Source organism: Crinia signifera, chromosome 5 (genome assembly GCF_055691185.1).
Source record: "Crinia signifera chromosome 5, ASM5569118v1, whole genome shotgun sequence".
Taxonomy (NCBI): Eukaryota; Metazoa; Chordata; class Amphibia; order Anura; family Myobatrachidae; genus Crinia; species Crinia signifera.
This window is the reverse complement of record NC_139221.1, coordinates 16,349,107-16,375,114: the sequence shown is the minus strand read 5'-3', so window position 1 is coordinate 16,375,114 and position 26,008 is coordinate 16,349,107. Positions and strand designations below refer to the sequence as shown.

The window sequence follows — 26,008 nt, the reverse complement described above, 5'->3', positions numbered from 1 at the left end:
CCCAAATTGCTTAATCTCTCCCCGTAGCTTAAATTCTCCATTCCCCTAATAAGCTTTGTTGCTTGCCTTTGGACTTTTTCTAATTCTATGATGTCCTTTTTATAGTGTGGGGCCCAGAACTGTACTCCGTACTCTAGGTGAGGTCTCACCAATGCTTTATATAGTGGCATGATTACCCTTGAGTCCCTAGTTTCCATTCCCCTCTTAATACATGCCAGAATTTTGTTGGCCTTTTTTGTAGCTACATTACAATGGGCACTACATCCTAGTTTGCTGTCTATTTGGACTCCTAGATCCTTTTCAAGTATGGAATTACCCAGTTCCTCTCCACTAAGGTTGTAACTTGCACACTGGTTGTGTCTCCCAAGGTGCATAACCTTACATTTATCTACATTGAACTTCATCTTCCATTTTTTTGCCCACTCATCTAGAATTGCAAGATCATTTTGAAGCATGGTGACATCTTCTGATGATTTGATGACTTTGCTAAGTTTTGTATCGTCCGCAAAGATGGATACATTGCTGAGTAACCCTATCCCAATATCGTTAATAAAAATGTTAAACAAAATGGGCCCCAAAACCGAACCCTGGGGCACTCCACTTAGTACCGGTATCATATCTGATACGGCACCATTCACAACCACTCTTTGTTCTCTATTACATAGCCAATTTAGTTTGTGATGTCATGGAATATTTGTGATGTCACAGAAATATAGCCACAACATTCAATGGCTGGTCAAGTATATTAATCCACAAGGAGAACTTACCTAACTGTATTTTTACTGTTACCAGTTATTTATATAGTGCACATCTAGTCCATGGCGCTTTACAGAGATTTGCCCATTCGCATCAGTCCCTGCCCCGTGGAGCTTACAATCTACTGTATGGGCCTGATTCAGCTTTGTTAAAAAAGCAAAAAAGCAAGCAAATGTGCAAAGCCATGTTGCACTGCAGGTGGGGCAACTGCAACATGTGCAGAGATAGTTACTGTAGATAGGTGTGAAGTGTTCAAACTGAAATCTAAATTGCGGTGTAAAAATAAAGCTGCCTAACATCTGGGGGTAACATGCAAAATCAGCAAGTATGTACCCTGCACAGAAACAAAATAAATGTATTTGCTCCCCTTGCAAAACAACATGATCGTTTCCACAAAATTACATTCTTATATATCCAACCATATGTCCACAAACACACACACACACACACACACATTCATTCTAGTGAAGCCAAATAGCCTACTGTACCTGTAAGTTTTTATATGTGAGAGGAAACTAGAGTACAAAGAGGAAATCCACCCAAGGACAGATACAATATATTAACTGTACAGTTAGGGCCATGGTGTTATACAAGCCTATGGCCTCAGAGCTATGAGGCAGTAAAGGGAAACATTAGTGTGTCTGTATTGCCCTTATTCATATACAATACAAGTTGTGACCAAAATGAATAACAAGTGTCACTTTAAAGTCTTTTGTTTGTGTTTCCATGGTTACCTTGTATCAATATGTTAATCAGGCATTATAATATGGTATTTCCTTGAATTGTAAAGTCAACTCTTTAGCTAATTTTTCTGCATACTCTGACCAGAGTTGTCCAGATGAGAGGGGATGAAGGTACATACAGATGGGGCAGGTCCCATCTTGACAGGAGATGGCGATGACGACGCCAGCCGTCATCCCACGCCAGCGCCATATCGATGACGAGAAGGGGACGGGCGCGCACGAGAGGTGCGCGCGTCCCCTTCCGACTGCGCTTTCATCCGCTCCCCCGGTTCCCGGCCGGCTTGTCGGCGGTAACCCGGGGTCCCCGCCGCCTGCCCGCACCCTCCCTAACCCCCCCTAACCCTGTCCATCTCCCTGAGGCGGAGACATACAGTGTTTCCGTCGCCCCGCCGGCGGAGATTGAGACGCGCGTGCGCGTGAGACGCACGCGCGTCTCAGTCTGATGGATGGCGAGGCTGCTGGCGGATCGCCAGCGGGGATGTTCTGGCGATCCGCCAGCCAGGATGAAGCCTGTCCCATCTGTAGGATCATAGTAAATAAATGAATGCACTCAGACCCGTACAATTTGGAAGTTGTATCACAACACTGAGGAATCTTATTCTGGGGGAACAGATTAATCAAAGTCTCTGAGACATGGGCTCCCAGCAATCAGTGAGAAGTAAAGTCACTTCATTTCAGAGTATGGACCTGGCCAGGCCACTGTGCATGATTGTCTATCCAGTTGCCTGTGTGCAATGAGAAGATTTTGTGATAAACATCGGGATTACCTCCCGCCCCCTTAGATATTATTAGGCTAACATCATCTGAAGATGTCACTAGGCCGTGTATGCAAGACTTGCAAAGTTAATAAAGTATTTATTCATGCATTAAAATTTCTGGTACTCATTGACCTTTCTAGAACTTAACCAGAACTTAGTACAATAATTGTATCCTATGTCATTGAGAAAACAATCCAGGGCTAGGGGAATTCACCCCTTTTTAAGTAGTTTGGGAAAAAAGGGGTATTGCTTAATTAAATCTACGTTGCAAAAATAATCGAAAAAGATTGGGAAAAAGTACAAAATACAAATACACAAACTAATAAAATACTGCTCGGTGTCGAAATTTATGTGTGATAACCACTGATTCTGAGTAGGACCCTTCAGCACCCACTTTTCCCTAAAGCTACGGTAGCCTGTCTACTACTTTATGCTAGTATCAGTATCCACCCATGTATGACAATTGTTCATCATTCTTGATGCAGAAGGTTATGCCATCCACTGCTTTCCCATCGACAGCTGATATCAATAGCATCAGGACTTACACCCTCCCCAAGTTGGTTGGAAATTATTTATTACATTTATTTATTCCTTATTACAGTTTTTATCTTTTTCTTATTATTTTATTATTTGTGATAAATACAGTACAATGTTGTTGATACATTGCAATGAATTATAATTATATGACTTTTGTACTTTATTATTCATTCAATGCACAATCTTTTCTTCCAGTGAAGACTTGTGGATCTAATGTCCAGGGTCCAAGTGGCACATTTATGTCTCCTAACTTCCCGTATCAATATGATAGCAATGCTCAATGTGTTTGGGTCATCACGGCAGAAAATCCCAACAAGGCAAGTACAATCGAAAAGTCTGTGATTTAATCAATACATTTATAGAGCTTTCTTTCAGGGGATGGGAGTGGGCAAGTGGGTGGTTCTGTAGCCATGGTCTCCTACTTAAACATTTTTTTATCTGCTTGAAAGCACACTGAAACAGTCACTTAAAAACTTCTTGAATAAAAATATATATATATTTTTACTTTGTTACAGTAAGTGCAAAAAAGTAAAGTAAGATATTGTCTTGGTGTAATCTTTTTTGGTGTGGGAAATATCAATAATCCCAGAGGTCCATTGTACTATCTTTCTCTGTTTTTCCACTCTGCTAACCACTAAACAAATGTTCTAAGAAAGTCAGTACAGTAACTGCAACTTAATTGGGAAGTGGCACAAATATATGCAATAATCGTGACCAATAAAATGGCTTGTAAATGGTTTGTAGCACAAATAATGTACAATGAACGTTTCTGTCCAATTAAAATTATTACTTTTTTAACTCAATACTCCAATAAAAATACAATAAAATTGGTGAGGCTACAGTATATGAAGAAACTTGGTTATTTCCTTTATTTGTTTCTTCAGACTGCTAAAAATTATTGACAGTTCTGCAGATTTGGCACATTGTTATATTTTACCACAGCAACCTCATTATACAGTGAGCATAAAGAAAAAAAAGAAACCCAGATCCAAACCCAAACCCAAAAGTCTCCTTTGTTTAACCTCCTCCTCTTCATTTTAAGAGAATATGAGGACCCCACACAGTTACCAGCAGCAAGAACGCCACTTACAGAGATGAAGCACTCAATAAATGTAGCCCTCTTAGGCCAATCCATATGACCCCTGTATCGGCAGGTGGACACACAATTGAATGATTCAAGGAATGAAAGCATGGTGTAGGAAGCAATGTTGCATTATGCAGCATTTTATCATACTCAATATATTTTGGCTGGCTGTGCAACATGGCCGACTGGAAGATGTTGCAGTGAGGCAGACAGACTTAAAGCGATACCCCTATACCCAATTTGTTATTCTGACTTGCCTGGAAATAAAATTTTGAGCCAATATTGTTTAAGTGTATTCCCACCCTTAGTTGTGGACCAACCCTGTTTTGTATTTGTGGTGGAAGGTTCACCATGATTAAGGTCCATTGTATTGACTGCATATGTCACTTTAATAAAAAATGATATGTATATTAAGAATTGAGAATTCCGTTTGGTCTGTCCCATCTCCACAATGCACATGAACTGGAAGTTAGATTTGACCTATGAGAGGAGGTCTGGCTGGGAATAGGGTAAGTGTGGGCATTGAGGTGTGGACTTTTATAGAAACATAGAATTTAATGGCGGATAAGAACCTGTTAGTCCATTAGTCTGCTCATACAGCTACCATGCAGCTAGCACCATAATATAGAACTGCTCTAAAGACTTCTTATGTTGAGTAATGGGTTAATTCTCCTGATCCACTAGGCCAATGGTGTGGTAACACAAGCTGGGCGGGGTCTATAACTACAGAACAATTCCTCTATTTTGGAGCTTTAGAGTGCATTGCTGGCTGGATAGAACAACAGGTGTGCAGCATGGCATTGGAGCAGAGCAGTGGGGTTGTGTGTCAAAACAGAAGAGAGGGAGAGGACCAAACAGAGTGAAGGGCGGGATGAGCAGAGCGTAGGATGGACTACGAGTAGGGATTAAAGTGAACCAGAATGAGTCCAATAAACTATAGTTATAAGGTATATATCATATTACATTTAATTTAAATTAATTGTGTGTATAAACAAACATCTGTAGTGGAAGGAGGCCATTGGATCACTCTAAAAGAACCTTGCCCATTTTATGCTATTGAATAGGACAATTACGAGGGTGAGGTGTTAACGAGCTTCAGTCCACCATAAAGTTTGGTCTTGTCAGCTCTCTAAATGAATTGTCCTTCAATGTACTGTATGTCCGCTAATCTCCAATTAATGCGCACGGTAGCCACAATTTTGCATTCTTTTAAGTCATTGAGGACCTGGCGTAGGACAATTAAAAGACTCTCTGGCAGAATTTTTGTCTTTTTTCACTACATTGCTTTCAGCGTGTTATTTCATATTAAAGCAGGTATTAAAAACTGTTCATTAAATTCTCCACAGAGCCTTGCAGTAAGGTTGAAATTAAACATGACTTTTACAATATTGCTCAAATTCTTAATGTTCTTGGTGCAATTGAATGCACTCATGTATCATTAGTGCTTTCTTTCAGGCATAAAGCTATGTTTAAGGACATGAAATTGGTCATTTCTAGCAGCTGCTGGAGAATTGATACTGGAATATTTAATGCCTGCTCATGTTATATATTTTATTTTCTGTACTCTGATAGATAAAAATGATTATAGCAGGTGTTGTAGGATCTTTCTGCTAAAACAGGTGCACACCATCATGTTATTAATGTAGAGGAGACACTTGACCACAGTGCTACTAGTTCATTTACGGAATTGCTTTTGTTATTGCTCTATACCTTGGATTACTGTAGATGCACTCTAAACTGCTAAGGGTTCATTATGCAGAAATGCCCACCATTTTGTTAACTACTGTAAATTGGAGAAAGAACAACTGCTAGTTAAGACCCCATTGAGAACAATCAGATGTTGAATGGTCCTGATGGAAAACTTGACCAGACTTTGATGTCCATTATGGGGGGTCAAGTGGTTGCCTTTTAACACATAAATCAGAATGATGAGATAATCTTGGCATAGGATTCTGCAGCTATGCCCAAAAGCCTGGCATTGTATCGCCATATCTGTGGTGCCATTATTTTGTACTGTATTTTTCCTCTAATTGTAACCTTTTTTTTGCTGTTGTTGGGCGGTATCTCTGTACCTACTTTACATCATTAATCTTTATGTTACAAATGTAAAACACAACAGAATTTGATGCACTGTAGGAAACTGCTAATAAATAAACAATCAAACCAATAAATACATATATAAATAAAATGCATGTTCTAAAACTTATTTAAATTAACAATTGACAATTAAATCAAAAATATATAAAGACGTTTCAATGTACCTTCACTTTGCCAAGTAGCAAAATGAGGTGTAAACAAAAATTGGGAGAAAACAGGAAAAGCAAAAATGAGGTCTACGGGGTTAGTGGTAGGGAAAGTGCACAACTCTTGTATCATAGTAAAATAGTAGGGATTGGTAGGAAAAATAATCTATGCAGATATACTGCAAGGATTATATTAATAATACACTGTGCATATAAATCGATGCAGATAAACCTCAGCTGTGTTTTCTACATTACAATTTTTTATGTCAATAATAAACCCTGTTGCCCACAACAGAGCTTAGAGTTTGCGTAGCTCTATAGATTTTGTTGGCATTCATGTTTATTGAAAGTCAATGTGACCATTAAATACTGTATATTGTGCATTTAACGGAGCTTTAATGACTCATTTCTAGGCAGGTTAGTGGATCCTTATCCCCATTGTTCTACATTATTTCTATGAGCCTTAGTTTATTTGATATCATATTTTATACTGAATATAGTGGTATAGTAGGAACGTGTAACTCAGTCACATAGATGACAACAGACCTATTTTTGGAATGGAATACGAAACTAATTATTGTACTTACAGTACTTACAGGTATTAACATCCAAATGAATGCAAAACAATAGCTCTTGTTTAAAGCATTATGCGAAAGTTTATATAATGAGAGTTTTTACTTAATGTTGCGAAATTATTTTAAATTGAAATTTTTTTGTCATAAATTTGTCATACTGTTTTTTTTTTTAGGTTATTCAAATAAATTTTGAAGAATTTGACCTTGAGATAGGTTATGACACCCTGACAATTGGGGATGGAGGAGAAGTCGGTGACCCAAAGACTGTTTTGCAAGAGTAAGTTAAATTACCATTCATTTTTTTAAATTATTCTTAAAGCTTAAAGTGCAGATTTGGTTCATTACTCCTTTAAAAAACTACAGATTTCCATTATCTGAATTTGTTGATTTTGTTGATTTAAAAGTAATTTTATTGTTCAAAAATGAATCAGAGCTTGTACCCATAAAACCTTTGGCATCTCAAACCTTTGAGTGCCAAGTGAATATGTCAAAATAGGTATGAAAATTGCCAAGCAAACATTTTTATTCACCATAATGACCTGTAATGCTTACCATATATAGGAAATATAATCTTTTTTTTACACATCATTTTTTATTTGAATTTATATAACAAAGGTGAATGACGATTTTGAAACGCAAAGGGTTAGGCTCCTCCCACTTACTAGTAACACCTTTTCAATGTTCTAAGATGGTGAAGGTGACACCTAGACATGTACTGCTACAGAGTCGTGTTTTAAAATGTAGATGAGCCCCAAAGCAGTTTGTAAGACCTACTATACTTGCTGAAGACACTAACGTGGGACTATTTACACTATTTGGGACTATTTACACTAGAGAAAAGACGTTTAAGGGGGGATATGCTCAACATGTATAAATATATTAGGGGCCAATAAAACACCCTTTTTTCTACTAGAAAGGAATCTAGGACGCGAGGGCACAAGTTTAGATTAGAAGAAAAAAGATTTTGTTCATCTATAAGAAAAAAATTCTTTACAGTCAGAGCAGTCAAACTTTGGAACTCTCTTCCTGGAGAAGTGGTGTCGGCAGACACTATAAATATGTTTAAAATAAGGTTGGATAAACATTTATTGGTTAAAAACATCCATGGGTATGAATAAGTAACACAATCTGTCTTTAAAATTTCATAACATACTGTACAACAAGGGAAGAGCTACTATAAACATATGTTGAACTAGATGGACGCAACTCTTTATTCAGCCTCACCTAATATGTAACTATGTAACTATGTAACTATGGGCCTTATTTTGGTTTACTCTTTCTGACAAAATCCTTCTTAGATGGACAAAACCATGTGCACTGCAGGGGGGCAGATGTAAAATGTGCAGAGAGAATTAGATTTGGGTGAGTTATTTTGTTTCTGTGAAGGGAAAATACTGACTGCATGATTTTACACTTCAATATAGATCTCACTTTGAAGTAAAACCCCACCCAAATCTAATTATATCTGCACAAGTTGCATCTGCCCCACCTGCAGTGCAAATGGTTTTGCCCATCTAAGAAGGATTTTGTCAGAAAGAGTGAACTAAAATAAGGCCCTATGTGTCTTAGGGCTTGTTCATGTATTGTGTTTTACAAGTGGTTCCACACAAGTGGCCACAAGAAACCTTATTTAAAATGCATGTAGCCGCAGGGATCATTGGGGCAGATGTATTAAGCCTTAACAAGAGATAAATGCAAGGGTGATAAAGAGAGATAAACGTCCAGCCAATCAGCTCCTTACTGACTTTTTTCAAACACAGCCTGTAACATGGCAGTTAGCAGGTGATTGGCTGGAAGTTTATCTCTCCTTATCACCCTTGGATTTATCTCTTGCTAAAGCTTAATACATCTGCCCCAATGTGCCTTATACCGAATGCATGGGAATTGCACTGATGATTCCATTTGAATGTATATATCTCTAATTTATTAACAAACAATGGGCCTTATTCTAGTTCAGTCTTTCTGACAAAATCCTTCTTAGATGGACAAAACCATGTGCACTGCAGGGGGGCAGATGCAAAATGTGCAGAGAGAATTAGATTTGGGTGAGTTATTTTGATTCTGTGCAGGGTAAATACTGGCTGCTTTATTTTTACACTGCAATATAGATCTCACTTTGAAGTAAAACCCCACCTAAATCTAATTATATCTGCACAAGTTACATCTGTCCCCCCCCCCTTGCAGTGCACATGGTTTTGTCCATCTAAGAAGGAATTTGTCAGAAAGAGTGAACTAGAATAACCCCCTATGTAACAGCTGCATGATATGGGTGAGGTGAAATCAGGGAGATTGCATAGACTATTAAGGGAGATAGGTATATTTCTATTATTTCAGGGAGTTTCTTGCAGAATGCAGAAGGGTAGGCAACTATGCAGTTAATGAACATTTACTACCATGACTTAGGAGGTCATTCTGGTTGGCTCACAAAGCAATGGTAGTTCGCTGCTTTGCAAGACATGTAATGCCACCTGCCGAGCTTGCGAATGCCCACCCCCGTGACACGGCGAATGTCCCTGCAGCACTGCGAATAGATGTTTTGCATAAACATCCATTCACAGGCTTTTGTGCGGGTCTGAAATCATTCAATGGTTGCCGACCATCAAATGATTTCTGTAGTGATCGCAAATCTAAGTCAGTCTCTGCTGACTTAGATCTGCAGCACCCTGCTCCAAGAACTGGGCGGCCAGCTGATGTCCAATTACGTCAGCCGTCAGCCCCCAAAAGCCAGGTGCCCACCCAAACTCGCATGGGGACGCCCAGCGGTATCCAGGCCCGGCGACAGGTCGGGTCAAGGTGGACAGCCGTCCCAGGCCCCAATGTCCTGAGGGGCCCAAGGCCTGCCAGCCCCACTCTCAGGTCCCCCTTTCAGCCTGGGGGACAGGGAGCAATGGTGCATGGCCAGGCAGAAGGTGAGCAGGGGTGCTGCATGGGGGAGAGGGAGCAGTGGTGCCCGGCCAGGGAGACTGTGAGCAGCGGCACTCGGCCAGGCAGATGGTGAGCAGCAGTGGCGCCTAGCTAGGAAGAGAGGGAGACCTGCTTCCTCTCCTATCACCTCAACCTGTCACCTTATCTCACTATCCATCACTTAATCCTCTCACCCCTTTCCCTGTCACCTTACCCACCCTGTCGTTTCAAGCTTCCATCACCTCACCACCTCTCGCCCCCCATACATCACCCCATCACCCCCTTTTGCCTGGTCACCTCACCCCTTCTCACCTGCCATCCCCTCAACCCCCCCTATCCCCTTCGTCACCAATGTGATAGAGCCCAGGCCACAGGTTGAAGTAAGTTCATCAGTGTGATAGAGTGCAGATCGCAGTGTGAGGGGAGTGCATCAGTGTGATAGAGAGTGCAAGCCTTGGGGTAAGGGAACACGTCAGTGGGAAATAATGCAGGCCACAGGTTGAGGTGAGTTCACCAGTGTGATAGAGCGCAGGGCACATGGTCAGGGTGTGTGTTAGTGTGATAGAGAGCGCAAGCCTTGGTGTAAGGAAACACGATATAGCGTTTGAGGGGTGGGGAAGGGCCCAGAGATATCAGTGTATGCAGCCCCAAAAATTCTGTTGCCAGCCCTGGCGTTATCTTGGGCGCACCCAGCATTTGTATCGCTATGCCCAGAAAACTCCCCCAGCATGCCTCCTCCACCCCCCACCCACCCAGTGTGAGCACCAGAAAGACTATGCAAGTCTCCAAAGGCACCTGCACATGCGAATAAGTGAATATGCTCATGCGCAGGCATTCACCATTGGTTTCTGTTGCGAATTTGCATGGGAACGGATAAACCAGAATGATCTTAATCCAGGGCTCGACAAAACCCGGGGGCCAGGTCGCCATGGCGACCAGATTCTGCTTCCTGACAACCAGATTTGCCAGGAAGCAGAACCCCCAGGCAGAGTGGTGGCTTGACAGCAGCAGGCAGCAGCTGGCAGAGCAGTTCACAACTCTCGCGGCTGCCGGCAGATGGACAGGGAGAGGCAGGGTAAGCAGCGGGTCCCCGTGGCTGGTTATCCGATCAGCACTTACAGCAGCCTTGCGTGCCCGTTTCAGACACATAAACAGAGGGCGCCGTGTGGGGTTATTATGTTCAATATAACAGCCAGCACGGCAGACCGGCGCACAACTTTCCTGGCTGCCGCTGCATCAGAGCAGGTCGCACTCCGCAGCGCGCCTGTTACATAAGTCAAGGTGGCTCACAAGCTAATCATGAGCTACCAATGCAGCTTGACTTTTGAAATAGGCACGCTGCTGACCTGCTCTGATACAGCGGCAGCCGGGAGAGCTGTGCACTGGGCCCTCCTCTCATCTCCTCATCTGCACTGCAGTACCTGGCTGTCACGTCACCCTCAGTCTCCAGGCCCACAGCTGCCCTGCACGCCAGTTTCCGGCTCCAGACTTCACTGCTGCCTCTCCATAAGCACTGTGTGCTCCTCCTGCTTGGCTCCTTCTAGCTCCCGGCTCCTTGCACTGTGTGAGACACTGTGGTGTCTCTACACCAGAACCACCATCTGGCACTCGGCAGCTGTGACATGGCAGGTGGCAGTGGTTCCAGTACACTTCTCCCCAGGCATCACACCAGGCTTCCTGACCCCCGCTGTGAGTGAGCTTTGAAAAGGGAAGTGGGGAGTGGTGCAGCTATTAGATCTTTCTCTCTTTTTGCACCTATACAGCAAATTGCAGGGGGGGGGGGCCTTTCAAAACTTTGCTATGGGGCCCATAAGGGTCTAGTTACACCCCTGGCTGCCACTATGCTGGTTGTTGTATTAAACATTATAACCCACAGCGGGGACATCTGCTTATGTGTCTTTGTTTTAATAGTGGCACCCAGGGATGTTGTAAGTGCTGATAGTATAAACAGCCACGGAGACCCGCTGCTTAGGCAGAGAGACCAGAGCCCCCTGTCTTTTTTTCTCAGTCTGCCCCTGCCTGGCATCAAGCCAGAAACCCATAGCAGTGAGCATGTAGGTAAGCAGCACTGTGGCATAATATGCCATGGGCATTACAGCGTGTTGTATTATATGTAATTGGCATTACGGTGTTTGGTTTACCGTGTAATGGGCATTACGGTGTGTGAGGTATATGTAATGGGCATTATTGTGTGTGGTATATTATGCAAAAGGTTTTCTAGTGTGTGGCATAATGTGTAATGGGCATTGGGGTATGTGTAATGGGTATGTAGTGTTCCCTCTAGGATTTTGTGTGGGGAGGGGGGCGGACTGGGCCCACCGATGTCACAGCTTTGTCCCTGGACGCCGACGTTACAAAAGGGGCATGCTCAGGCCGCGCCGTCCTCAAAGGGGGTGGGCCCAGCCACCGCCATCAACAAAGGGGGCGGGTCCGGCCACGGCCGTCATCAAAGGGGCTGGCCCCGCCGGAGTCGCTGTGCTGCCGGGGAAGCGCTGGGCAATGATGTCTACGGCGGCGCTGGGCTTCCCCGTGCGGTGTGTCGGGCAGACACCAGGCTGTTTTAGAAGGGCGCTGCTAGAGGGGCAGGGCGCATTTTGCCATTTAAAAATCGGGCAGGGCACAGCGCCCCGCTAAAACAGCCTAGCGGGAACACTAGGTATGTGATGTGTAATAGGCATTATCGTGTTACTTTTTGGTGCACACTGTCACTATTTTGTTCTGGCTCCTATATTTTCATCCTGGCTCCTAGATTTTTTTGAAATTTGTCAAGCCCTGTCTTAATCTATTATATAAGTGTTCCTTAACTGTATTTCAATTGTATTTAAAGAAATGTCATAAGTTATGTGCACCATATACAGTCCGCACCTGCCTAATTCTGATTCACACCATACGGAGACACTGAACAAAGGTTTTCATAGTTTTATGATATCATTGTGTTGTACATTTGCGTTTACAGCAAATGTTCACAACTATTATTATTCCTACTTTCCTTTTCCCTATAGGTTAACAGGAAGCTTTGTACCAGACTTAATTGTGAGCATGAACAATCAAATGTGGCTGCACCTACAAACTGATGACAGCATTGGTTCAATCGGATTCAAGGTGAACTACAAAGGTAAGGCTGCTGGCACTGGGAAGAGGGCATTTAAATGCTCGTACTGATGTATCCACCTGTGCTGTTGATTGTATCATGTGTCACCATTCCACCATCCATGCTGCCCGGTGTAAGATGCTCTTTATTTCTATAAAGATGAGGCTGATTTTTGTATGTGAACAGTTTTTTTTTAATAACTAAAAAAGCTAGTAGAGTATTCATGTCTTTCACTAAAATGAGGCAAATGGTCAAGTTCTCATTAAAATAGCAGCCTCTGAACTTCCCTGCACAAACACACAGAATTACAATGCGATTGCTTGTAAATTTCAACAAAGACAATTCCAGGTCATTACTTATCCACCTTTAGCAACTTTTAGCCAGGGACTAACTGATGAAGTGAGCTGTGACCCACGAAACGCGCCATGTAATTATAATATTGGAATATGTACCTGCTCTTATGAAAACACTGGATAAATAAATGAGAATTCAACTTTTATAGTGTTGCATTATTGACATTAAAAAAGATCTGTCTTTTATAAAAAAACAAAAAAAAAAAAAAAACATTTTAAACATTCTCAAATAGTTTTTATTACCCCTTTGAGTGCCACATGAATTTTTCAAGATAGGTGTGAAAATTGGCAAGCAAACATTGTAATTCATCACAATAACCTGGAACGTTTATCTTATATAGGAAACTAGTAAGCCCGCTCAATGCAAAATTTTCGAAAGCTAGTCTGTTGCCTTCTATGTTTGTCCATGTGTGAGAAAGAGATGTAGTTTACCTCTCTGCCGGCAAATGGCAGTGTTTCGGAGACTCACGGACACTAGACATATATATTATATATAGAGAGAGATGATATAATTTTTTTTTTTTTCACAACATTTTTTATTTGAATTTATATAACAAATGTGAGCGACACTGGCTTTTTTATCAGATATTTCTGCCACTCAAAGGGTTAAGGAGATCACTGTAATAACTTTCTGTATTGTATGTGGTAAACTTAAAATTCTTTTTGAGTTAATAAACACTTACTAAATCCAAATTTAATTACAGAACTTTCTGATTAAAGTCTCTCAATCGCTGCTCAGCCAACTAATTAGGAAGTACTCCTTACCAGTGTGACATCGAATTGCACTTTGTTAAAAGGGTTAAGATCCCCCACAGCAACATGCATGTTATCCTGTATATTAGCACTGAAAGTAGCGAGTGGCCGTCTGTCATCCTCCCTAAGGAACTATATACAAGTAGAAATGCATCTGCCAATAGCATTTGAAAGTTTGCCAGTGTAAAGCTAATCTGCTTCTCAACACTCCAGTCACCTCTCTGACCTCCTTGAATGAAGTCATTTTCCCTTGGTTCATTGCCCCAGGTGACTACGCCGAGTTGAGTGGGTAATCCTGACATCTGCAACACTTTTATTTTGACCTCTAAATTCAGAAAATCAGCATCGTCCCGAATACAACCTTGTAAACATCTGCAGGTTCCCGACAACTCTGCAAACGAAACATGTTCAAAGTTGTTTATTTTCTTTAAACAAAATGCTCTGGGCATTTATTGGCAATTTAAGCAGTTGCATATTTTCTATTACATACCTATCTCTTTTTATACTGTAAGACATTTGTTTCATTGTTCCTGGAGGCTCCAGTAAAAAGAAGTTGATATTGGATCTGAAAATTACTTGTATTTGCTTTTTGTTTTTTTTTTTTTTGTTTTTTTTTTTCTTTTTTTTTTCTATTGAATAAATTTGCATATAATAATGCACCACATTTTCAACTAGTTTTATTCAATAATTTCACTGAAAACAAGACAACGGTCTCCTTCAGTTCAGTTATTGTATAGCTTAGGGGGTATCCTATTAGCGATAATGCTAATAGGTTCACCGGGGGCTATTTTATTAGCCACGATTCTGGCATCCCTTCTTCCCATTAGCCGCTGTTATCAGTAATATGATAATCCCCAATAAGTAGCCGCTTGGATAACACATGGGAATAGTGACATCCTCAATCCCATGTGTACTTTCCAAATCTCCTGTCCATTTTCGGATGTTGTCAGTCAGGAATTGTGATATCCCGGGCTAAGAGGATTGTACCTTTAAGGCCAGATGTATCAAGCTTCAAAAAGTGGTAAAGTGGAGAGTTCTAAAACACAGCCAAACTCCTAAAAGGTTGTGGTCACACCTCCCACAATTAGGCCACCCACACAAAAAGAAATCCTGGGCCCTGCCAACCACTGCATCTAGGCACATTACTGCCTCCTCATAACCGCCAATCACATCACTGCCTCCTTATCAGGGCCTCAACACCACAAAGTAGCCCCAACCTAACCCTGCTATCATATTCAAGTTCATAATTTGCAGTCCATTGATGCCCCCCCAGCAAGTGCTGGCCCTAAACAAATGCCTGACATGCCTAGTGGGAAATCCACCACTGGCTGTCTCCTGATCTGTCTGTAACATCTGTAGTATGTCATAGAATTGATAAGATATGACTTAAATAATCCATTTATGACAGATGGAAAAAAATACCTGTTACACACTGGTAACGAACAATTCTACGTACTGCATCACACTTCATTTTCATGACATACAGTATCAGATGCATTCAAATCCTATCTAATGATTGTTCCACAGTTCTAGATCAGGATGATATGTCATCTGCCCAATGTGTCACATTCCCTTTTTGTCTGCTCAGGATATTATTATTTTAGGATGTGATTATGTATGTAGAATAACATCTGGGTGCTTTAAGTACAAATTTAATGAGGCAGCTTGCATTGCTAACAATATCTAATCTCTGATGACTAATTAATTATACTTGCAAAGAATAGCACTATTGTTAATTATCTAGCGATATCAATGTGTTCATACTTGAATGGTTATATAATTTTACTGTTGCTCGTTGGATTATAAGCACTGCTTAAGTTTGTTACCACTGTTCCGCCACAGATGAATACAAAACAAACTATTGCTCGAAACACTTTTCATCATTTCACACCATCCCTAGAGACACAGCCATTCGCAAAAATACTTTTACAAGTTTGCAAAACAAGCTGACAGACTGCTAAAGGGAAACATAGATGTAATATATATAATTAGGAGATTTACAATTCTTTTTCTGATTATAATGCGTTCTGATTTCTGTGCTGGTTTGAGTTTACAGTGGGGCTGGATAAAGACATGGAAATTTCTGTCATAAAGGGTCTGATCATAGTGATCATGTTAATGATCAGCTGTCCCCACGAGCTGTCTACATGGGGTGCAGGAACAAATGTCATCTGAAGATGGCAACAATTTCAGTAGTCGAGCTCTGAAATTGTTGTATTATCAGAGCTCAATTAATTTAGTTTCCCATATTATGCTGTATGGGGGCAGCAGGATAGATTAGGACTGAAAGGTAAGCCGGGTATATCGATGACATCTCCTGCATTACCTGAAACCTATTTTCTACAAAAGAAGTTAAAATTAAGAAACTTAGAGATTATAAAAAGACCCCCAACTAAGGCTTAAGGTTCTCACTGGTCTACTGTATGTTTTGTGCTGAATAGGCAGATACATTTTACCCCAGAGGACTATATAGGGAGCAGTACCTGGATTCCAAGGTCATCCAATCATACAGCCCTATGCCTCAGACATTTACAAAGCAAAGATTCATAGAGGCACTCTAAGAAACCATTAATAGTGACACAACTGGGAAGTGTCCCCTGCTGCAGTGGTTCCCAACTGTATGTCGTGGCACCCTGGGGGTTATTCTAGTTCATTCTTTCTGACAAAATCCTTCTTAGATGGACAAAACCATGTGCACTGCGGGTGGGGCAGATGTAACTTGTGCAGAGAGAATTAGATTTGGGTGGGGTTTTTCTTCAAAGTGAGATCTATATTGCAGTGTAAAATAAAGCAGTCAGTATTTTCCCTGCACAGAAACAAAATAACTCACCCAAATCTAATTCTATCTGCACATGTTACATCTGCCCCCCCCCTGCAGTGCACATGGTTTTGTCCATCTAAGAAGGATTTTGTCAGAAAGAATGAACTAGAATAAACCCCCCTAGGAGGAGATGCAGGGGTTCCCTGGATTGGTAGTTCTTGATCAATTCAAAATATTTATGGTCAATATAATAGGCAAATTGTGGACAAAAAGAAGAGAATCTTGTCACTTCTGTTTGTTAATGGAGTGTTATGGAGTGATTAGGTAGGGAAAGCCTTGTATGGGTATGGATCATTTGGTCGACATGATGAAAGGTAGACATGGGTCTAGGTCGACATGGGTGTTGGTCAACATGGCTTTAGGTCGGCAGGTCATTAGGTTGACATGGCTTTAGGTCAACATGGGTCTAAGTCATAAGGTCATAAAGTCGACACAAGTATTAGGTCAATATGGTCAAGGTCTACATGGTTTTTTTCAGAGTTTCTTCAGCCAAATATCAACACAGTCGACATGGACACTGAAATGTAGCACCACATCACCTCGCATGGTTCGCTACAATCACCATGCTTCGTGCATGGTGCCTCGCTGCACTCGGCACACTATTTTATTCTCCCGCCATGCCCTAGTGGATGGTAGGGCATGAAATACCGCCTGTCGGCTCATGTCAGCTCCAAAATCAGTAAAAACACCTATGTTGACCTTATGCATGTGTCGACCTAATGACTTGTCAACCTAAAGCCATGTCAACCTATACCCATGTCAACCTAAAGACATGTTGACCTAATGAACTGTCGACCTTAAGCCATGTCAACCTAGACCCATGTTGACCTAGTCCCATATCAACCTAGACCCATTTTGACCTTTCAACATGTCAACCTAATGGTGTCAACCCAATGCTTACTGACCATCTGTAGACCAAATTACCATATCCCACCTTGTATAGGGTAATGTAGTAGAAGTGACAGCATGGGACACGGCAAAATGGCCCCAGGGGTTGCTGGATGGTATGTATGGGCTATTGCCACTTACCATTCATGTTGGGACACCCCTGCAGGTCCAACTGGATGAGCAACAGAACACAGTGAGATTAATGGAATCAGCCTCTTTCATGTGGCTGCCCCTGTGGACCACTCAGAAACTTCTAAATTAGTGGCTGCTGGAGATGTGAAACAAGCTTTGCAAATGCCCATTAGAGGAGCAGCGGTGGCTGGACATGCATAGCATCTCCGCTGTCAGCCATTTCTTTTTGTGCCTCAGTTAGCTTCTAATGCCGCCTGATCAGTGCAACAGCCTGGATGAGTGAAGGGAAGTGAGCACTGAAGAAACAACGGGACTGGCCCAGCTGCACTTTACTGCTGCAATACTAGATGCAGGGGAGCAGAGGGCCAAGTAGGTATCCCGAGCCCCACAGCAGCTGCTTCCCTGGCACCTATGCAAGTGACACCACCGACAGTAGCTGCTCAGATGAACCGCCACTGGAAAAATCAATGTTGCGGTGACCGCGGTGTTCTCAATGTTCCATTTGGGGGAATTCCAATGTTCTTATGTTTTAAAAGAAAAACATTTTTTTACAAATATTTAAAAGAAACGTTTTTAAAAATAAAATAATTTTATATAAGTTTAAATACATGGTCTTCAATGTAATCACTCGTAAATGCAGTCAACACAAGTCTGCATAGCCTGGACTTGCGACTACTCTCTGTCCGCCGTTCGTGGATTTAGCATCGGTGTGTGAAAGTATACGTTAGAGTTAACTATAAGTTACTGTAATTTCACTTTTCAAGGCCTGCGGGATATATGCCAGTAGTATTAGCATTGACCTTGAGTTCGAGCCATTCTTCTAACAGCAGACTTCAGTGAATAATATACTGTACCAGGCAGTGTCGGATAATAACAATTTAAGAGAAATAACTTTAACGTCTCATAAATAAATAACGCGGAGCAGTCTGCTTACATAATTGATAGAAAGCATTAGAATGTATGTAATGCAGTCTCTGTTTATCTATAATGCAGTCTCAAAAATACAACTGAAGAATTATGCACTGGGTTAGTAAATATGTATAACCTTCCCTATATGTTCTAACACAAATATATCTATTGATTTTTAAGATGCTTCCTAAACTTTTAATCTAGTGTACAGAAATCTGGCGGTAAATCATAGTGAGGAGCAATAGCAAGTAACATTTGTAGTACAAGGTGGTGTATTGGAAAAGTCAAAAAGTGAAAATTTGCATTGGGACAGCAATTGTTCAGATGTTTTCTGAGATAGATCAAAGCAATTTCCACTGTTGTTCATTTTCAATCCACAATAAGCTAGGTCATTTCAACAAATTCTAGCAATATTAGTTTATCAGAGTTCACTTTATTTTCTTACTTAACCCCCATCACCACCCTTCAGCCTAACTGTAAGCCCACTTTGATGTTTCCAAACCTATTTTTCCATCCCTGCAGCCTAACTCAAGCCTCCCCCTTCCTGCAATATAACTCTAAGCCCCACCCCCCCCCCCCCCCCCAATTAATGCCTAAACCAAACTCCTAACTCCCACCCCTTGGCCTAATGCTAATCTGTTCCACATACTAAGGAACGGGATGCCGTAGATTGCTTTTCTGGTGTCAGCATCCTCCATGATGTGGTATTACAGCATTGCCCGGGAGGCAAACATTGGTATTCTGACTGCCTGGTATTCTGACACCAGGATGAAAACCACACCCCGTCTTAAACCAGGTACACACTTAGATGATTTTGGCCTGATATGTTTTGGGCCAAATTGGAATGATATATTGGGACATATCGCTTATGTGTATGCCCGATTTGCAGGAGCCCACAGTCACTACTGATATCGCCCAGACGGCTCTGTTGCACTGCCTAACTGGAAGATAATGCTAGCAACAGGGTGTATGCTAATAAAGGATGGAACAGTGATTGTTCCATCCTTCATTAGATCATTCTGTTGTAAGTAAGTTTTATTTATATAGCACACTTTCTCCAACAGGACTGAAGGCGCTTTACAGACATTAAAAACAATGCACATAATACAGAGGATGTAGGTAGTACAGTAACAGAGAAGTCACAAACAAAAGAAACTCTTGAGCACACAGTATGCATAATGCAGGATTGGTTCAGGCATTATGGATAATAACTTCCATGAGTTGTGTACTCCACCCTGAACCGGTACCAGGTGAATCAGCCATCTTAGGCGCACTGCGTAGGATTACTCTGGGTGGAATAGGTTATCCCTAGAAGAAATTACAGAAAATGGGTGATATCAGTGTATACTCAGGTCCATGTATTTTTCATCCCATCCACAAGTGCACCATATGAGACAGCCATGGTGGGCCCACTACGAAGGTTACACTGTAAGGGGCGAGCCATACAAGGGCCCAATGCAGATATTGGAAAGCAAACACTTGTGTAGAAGTATGATACCCTGCACGGAAACATCCACATTAAGCACATCCAAGGCAACCATCTGGGTGCACTGCATAGGTCAGCGCTGGCAGGGTGTGCAATCTGCGGAGGTACACATTACAGGAATAGCAAATGGTGGGGTAGATGTACACTGCGAGGGGGGAGACTGAGGGAAGCAGAATATTTATAAATCATTTTCATAGAGTCATCAATGTCCTGGTCTCATGAGAGTAGTACAGGTGATTATGAGAAAGTCAGGAGCACATTCAAGTATTGTGGAAGTGTTGCTATTTAGGCTGACCTTGGTACATTCTCCGACAGTCCTCAGCTCAGTGGTGGAAGTCCCGGAGACAATGGAGTAATTTGCCGCCGGGCTTTTAGCCCTGAAGGGGCGTCTGCTCTATTGTCCCCATCCCACGTTGTTCCTGCTCTTACTGTAATAGAGCAACTCTGATGCTGTGACCCTGAAGATTGTGTGCAGGGCAGCGTGCATGGAGGGGGCGGAGCGGCTGTCACTGTTGCGACCAGCGAGTCCTGACAGCCTCCGACCTCCGATAACTAGCAATAGTCGCAGCGGCATAGCTTTGTTTGGGGGGGCGCCCCCCCCCTCCCCGCCCGTCTGTCCGTCTGGTGTGCCCCCCGTGCCTGCCCCCCGTGCCCCCCTGTGCCCCCTCCCCCATTTCCGCATGCTTACCTGTCCGCGCATCCCGGCTCCCCTCCTGGCTTCAATAAATCCTATGCAGACGGACCACGATAAAACGGCCGCCCCCATACAGCAGACAGTTTCAGAGAACAGTCTGCTTTATGGGGCTGCCATTTTATCGTGGTCCGGCCCCATAGCATTGATTGAAGCCAGGAGGGGAGCCGGGACGCGTGGACAGGTAAGCATGCGGGGGATGGGGGGGGGAATTACTATAGCACCGCAGCCCCCCCGTTGCCCCCATATGCACAGCGCCCCCCGGAGCTGCGGTGCTATAGCTACTCCACTGAGTAGTCGGCTAAACAGTATATGCACTCCGTACTCTGTGTAAAGGAGGGGGAAGGGGGATGTGGGGGCCTGCTAAGCACCAACAGTGACTGTAGATAACATTAAATGTCCAGAGAACCCCTATGCTGTTGTTGCTCAGCAGCCCCTTAGAGGACCCCCTGCTGACTGCTCTGCCAGAGCCATGTGCATGAGGACAGCGGCTGCCGGCTCCTAGTAGCAGCAGCATGATGCACTACAGTCCCAGTACAAATAAAGGACAAGGTCAGTAAGTTGGAGGAGCCCCCCTGCCCCTGCTTACTGACCCTATAGGAGGTCAGCACCCTGCACAGGTAATTGATTCTCTTATTTAAAAACTTTGCTTTTCTGCTGCAGCAGTGCTTAGTCAATGAATACTATATAGGGCGTGACAAGAGTAAAGAGTAGGACTTTATACCATGATTTAGGACCCCATTTATCATGGGATGGGGCAGCATCCCAGTGGTCAGCACGCCGGCGTTCAGTTACTGATGCAGGCATCCAAACTGCCATCAGATGACCAGCGCCACAACCTCAAAATGGATCAGGATGCCAACATAGGAATCCCAACAGCTGGCATCCTGATTGGTAAGTATGCGGGGTGCAGTATTATGTAATCTGTACTGGGCCCCACAATTTCTGACACTAGCCTGGCTTCTGTGTACTATCCTGGATACCAACTACTATCCTAGAATCTTTATTCATGCAGATGTGCAACTGGTAACATGGCCTCTGATAGAACTGAGGAATATTGTGTGCACATTACTTCCTCCCTTGCCCCTTCAGCTTTCTGATTGCTCATTCCCTGACTGTTATTGGGATATGCGCAAGCTGGAAGCATGGGGGTTGGGGCAGAAACTTTTTTGGCTTGGGGGCACGAAATTCCTAGTTACACCACTGGGTAGGGGCACCACTTTGTATTTTGCCTCCGGGCGTCTGGTGTGAACTTACACCACTGCCCCAGCTCACCATGAGCGGTAGGCTGGGGGGCAGTCCTGTTGTTCTCAGCCATAGGGGTGGTGGGCCTGGTCCAGATGTTCTCATGGCAAAGGTGAGTTGAAGCCACAAAATGTTCCAGAGTTTTGTGGTTATAGTGCAGTCCTTCAGAAGTAATAATGGTTTGTTATTTGCCTTCTGGTTTCCTTCGATTTAATGTCCTTATAAAGCTACTATTAATTTAAAGCTGATCCTTTATAACTAGAACCTGGCCTATGCTAATGAGGGCGTTACATATGCAAATGAGACATGATTAGGCCACGCCCATCACCTGTCTGCACCGCATTGGCACAGCATCTATTAACTTCATGCTGGGGGGACTCCCAACTGTTCCCCCTGCCGCGGGACCGCCCCAGGAAAACCGGGATGGTCTCGCGAGAAAGGGGACAGTTGGGAGGTATGGTGTAATAGAAAATAGGGTGAGCGTGGTGGAGAGAATGAATCAGGGATTCTCTCTGCGATCCATCTCTCTCTCTCTCTGTGATCCCTCTTTTTCCCTCTCTGCCTCTCTGTGATCTCTCTTCGTCTGCAATCCCCCCTCTCTGCGACCCCCCTCCAGTCTCTACAATCCCTCTCTCTTTGCAATCCCTCTCAGCGACCCCTCTATCTCTTTCTATTTCTGCAATCCCTCTATCCCTCTGCGATCCTTCTCTCTCGCTCTGCAAACCCCCTCTCTCTCTCTCTGCGATCCCCCCCTCTATCTATGGGATCTGCCTCTTTCTCTCTGCGTAGGTCTACTTTCCCAGATTTCCCGGGCTGGTTTTCCATCCCAATCCGCCCCGATCACAATAACAGCTTTTACCAGTGATATTCTGCAGTAGAATTCTGAAATAGGGTTACCCAATATAAAACAGTGCAAGCAGCTGCGATATTCTGCAGTAGAATTCTGAAATAGGATTACCCAATATAAAAAAGTGCCAGCAGCTGCAATATTCTGCAGTAGAATTCTGAAATAGGGTTACCCAATATAAATCAGTGCAAGCAGCTGCTGTCGTGTACCGTTGTAGCGATTTTTTAGCCAATCGGCAACCATATAGTCCTGGCACACATCTTCTCATTGTGTACCCTCTGTTTAAAAAATAAGTTTCCTTTATCTCCCATCTCTACGATAAAATTATCCAAGTGTTTTGTGAATCTTATTGTCTGGATTGTTAATCGTTATTTACTGTAATGTTGTAAACTGAGGGAGTTTGTTCAGATAGAAGCTCAAGTGAAACTGAAAAGTGACTTAATAATAAAATGATACAATTAAATTATACAAGAGCAAAGGGTTTTTAAGTGTATAAGGATTATGGTGACCTGGCTATCAAAGACAGCAGGCCAGTGCTCTGTAACCAACCATTAGCACGAGGCCTGGATTATGTTCACATATACAGTAAGATATAAATATATGCGAGGAATGAGAGTGCGACCATTGCTATCCTCCATTCTGTACATACATATAGGCCCTCATTCTGATTGACCCACAAAGATGCGAAATTCGCAGCTTTGCGGGTCAACTTAATGCTGCCCGCAAGAAGGTCCGCCTGACGCTAGCAAGCAGATTGCATCCGCACACATTTGAATGGATGTTTTGCGTAAACATCCTTTCGCAGCTTGCGTGCGGGGCAGAAATCATGGTCACCGCCCATCGAATAATTTCTCTAGCGCTTGCAGATCTAAGACACTTTCTGGTGTCTTAGTGCCACAGCTCCCCTGTACGGCAACAGGGCGTGCCACTGATATCTGCTGACGTCAGCTGCCTGACCCTTGCACCCAAGTCAAGGCCACATTAGCATGTAAACGCCCAGCGTTTTTATTGAAATGCTCATGAAATGCTGGGCGTTCCTATGGTCGCTACCCCTCGCCGTTGCCCCACGTCCCCCCCACCCGATGTGCTCTGTGCGAACGGACTGGCGAATAATCAATTCACTGCATCGGCTCGCACAAAGCGGCTGCACATGCGCATAAAAGTTTATGCGCATTCACAGTTGCTAAACATTGCAGGGGAGCGAAGCGGTCAGAATCAGTGCAATAGTCTCCTATGTCTACAATGCTTGGGACCAGAATAGCCCATGCTATTAAGCATGTAACCCCTAGCAATGAGTATAAACCCCTGGCAATGAGCATATATCCCCTGGTAATGAGCATGTTACCCCTAGGAATGAGCAGGGAACTCCTGGCAATGAGCATCAACACATGGCAGCGAGCATACAATGAATCCCTGGCAATGAGCATGTAAGTAAAAAAAATTATAATTAATGCATGGAGGGGCAACACAATTTGTTTTGAGATGGGGGCGGGGGGAAATTTACTACATAATTTTTGCCAATAAATATGAATGCCAGTAATACAGTTGAGCAGTACCTGCAACTAAGAATACGATGAAAGCAAAAAAACCTTTTTAATATTTTTTTTCAATATATAATTTTTTTTTTACATCTCATACTGTGGTAATTGCAGCTGGGCATTAGGGAAAATGGAAGTCAAATGGACACTTACTGGCTGTCTCTAATAAATTGAATCTCATCAGAACCATAAAGTGAATTTTATCTGTGTGCTGCTGTAAGTCTGTGAATATGCTTATTCTGTTGCTAAAAGGATGCTCTGCAAATAATTGAGACATCAATAACGCTCACTGAATAAAGATATACTGTAACGGTTCTGAATAGAAAAGATTCAATGCAACAGTGTAAGGAAAATAATACCGTCTTTTTCATTTTTTAAATTGAGCAATACAGCTAATAGAAAATGCAGAATAAAATATGTATTAACGGTACTTGTTTCCTAGAACGGCCACAATCTTGTCCATCGTGTAACTTAAAGTTAAGGTACACGATGGACGCGATGGACACGATTTCCTTTGAAATCAGGTCCATTTTGCCGGCAAAGGCAAAATCGGGAGCATTGCGTCGGTCGCGGGCATTAACATGGCCCGCGACGCGACCGACGAGATGGATGCAATTTTGCCATAGGCTTCAATGTTAAAATAATTTTAACATTGAAATCAGGAGCATCGCTTCGGTCTTGTGCCATTATAATGGCACAAGATGAGATGGACTTGATTAAGTCCATTTTACATAGCAAACAATGTGAAATGGGCCAATATGACCCATTTCACATTGTATATGGCCCCATCATGGCTAAAAAGTTAACCAACCCCATTGTGAGCGTCACCCCACGATTGACGCCAACCCGAAGAGTGGTGAGCACAGCGAGCCCGCGAGGGGTGGCGGTGCGCGTCCTCCGACCTTTTCATACCCCTACTATCCACGTCGGAGTTGAGAATATAAAGTGTGACGAGCGCAGCGAGCCACCGAGCGTGAAGCGTGGCGAGTGAAGCGAGCCCCGCGTGGGGACGCGTATACCTGTGAAGGGGCTCGCTGCGCTCGCCACGCTTCGGACTCGGTGGCTCGCTGCGCTCGCCACACTTTATATTCTCAACTCTACGCCGACGTGGATAGTAGGAGTATGAAACGGTCTGAGGATGCGCACCGCCGCCCCTCGCGGGCTCGCTGCGCTCGCCACACTTCAGGTTGGCGTCAATCGTGGGGTGCCGTTGAGGGGGTAAAATTGGAGGTCTGGGGAATACTTTACATTGAATCCAATGTAAAATAGGGTCACAGGGGCCCTATTCACATTTGATTCAATGTAAAAATCGGGTCGATCGCGTCGGTCGCATCGCATGCGATTTGGTCGCATGCGATGCGACAGACGCGATTTTTCCGACACGATCACCCCGATACAAATCGGTGTGGCCGTGCTAGGAAACAAGTACCGTATCAACTGTAACAGAGACAGTATTGTACTGCAAACACTGGAGGTCACTGTATTGGATGCACACCGTAAAACAAACACTTGCCTTAGTGCATCTAGATAGAAGCAAGGACTTATCTGTAATGGATGTGGCCAAATTGGCCCCTGGGTCTAAGGGAGCCCACCCTGCATACCCTGCACCCATTCATTATATATATATATATATATATATATATATATATGTATA

The 26,008-nt window shown here is 43.1% G+C and overlaps 1 protein-coding gene across 6 annotated transcripts in view; it reads left to right on the top strand.

The window, feature by feature from the left end:
* Positions 1–26,008, top strand: part of CSMD3 (CUB and Sushi multiple domains 3) — a 969,186-nt gene that overhangs the window by 471,438 nt on the left and 471,740 nt on the right. For all 6 annotated transcript variants that reach the window (XM_083186712.1, XM_083186713.1, XM_083186711.1 and 3 more), the window contains 3 exons: positions 2,990–3,111; positions 6,870–6,973; positions 12,603–12,715. In XM_083186712.1, coding sequence (XP_083042838.1) covers positions 2,990–3,111; positions 6,870–6,973; positions 12,603–12,715 — 339 coding nt within the window. The remainder of the gene's footprint in view (positions 1–2,989; positions 3,112–6,869; positions 6,974–12,602; positions 12,716–26,008) is intronic.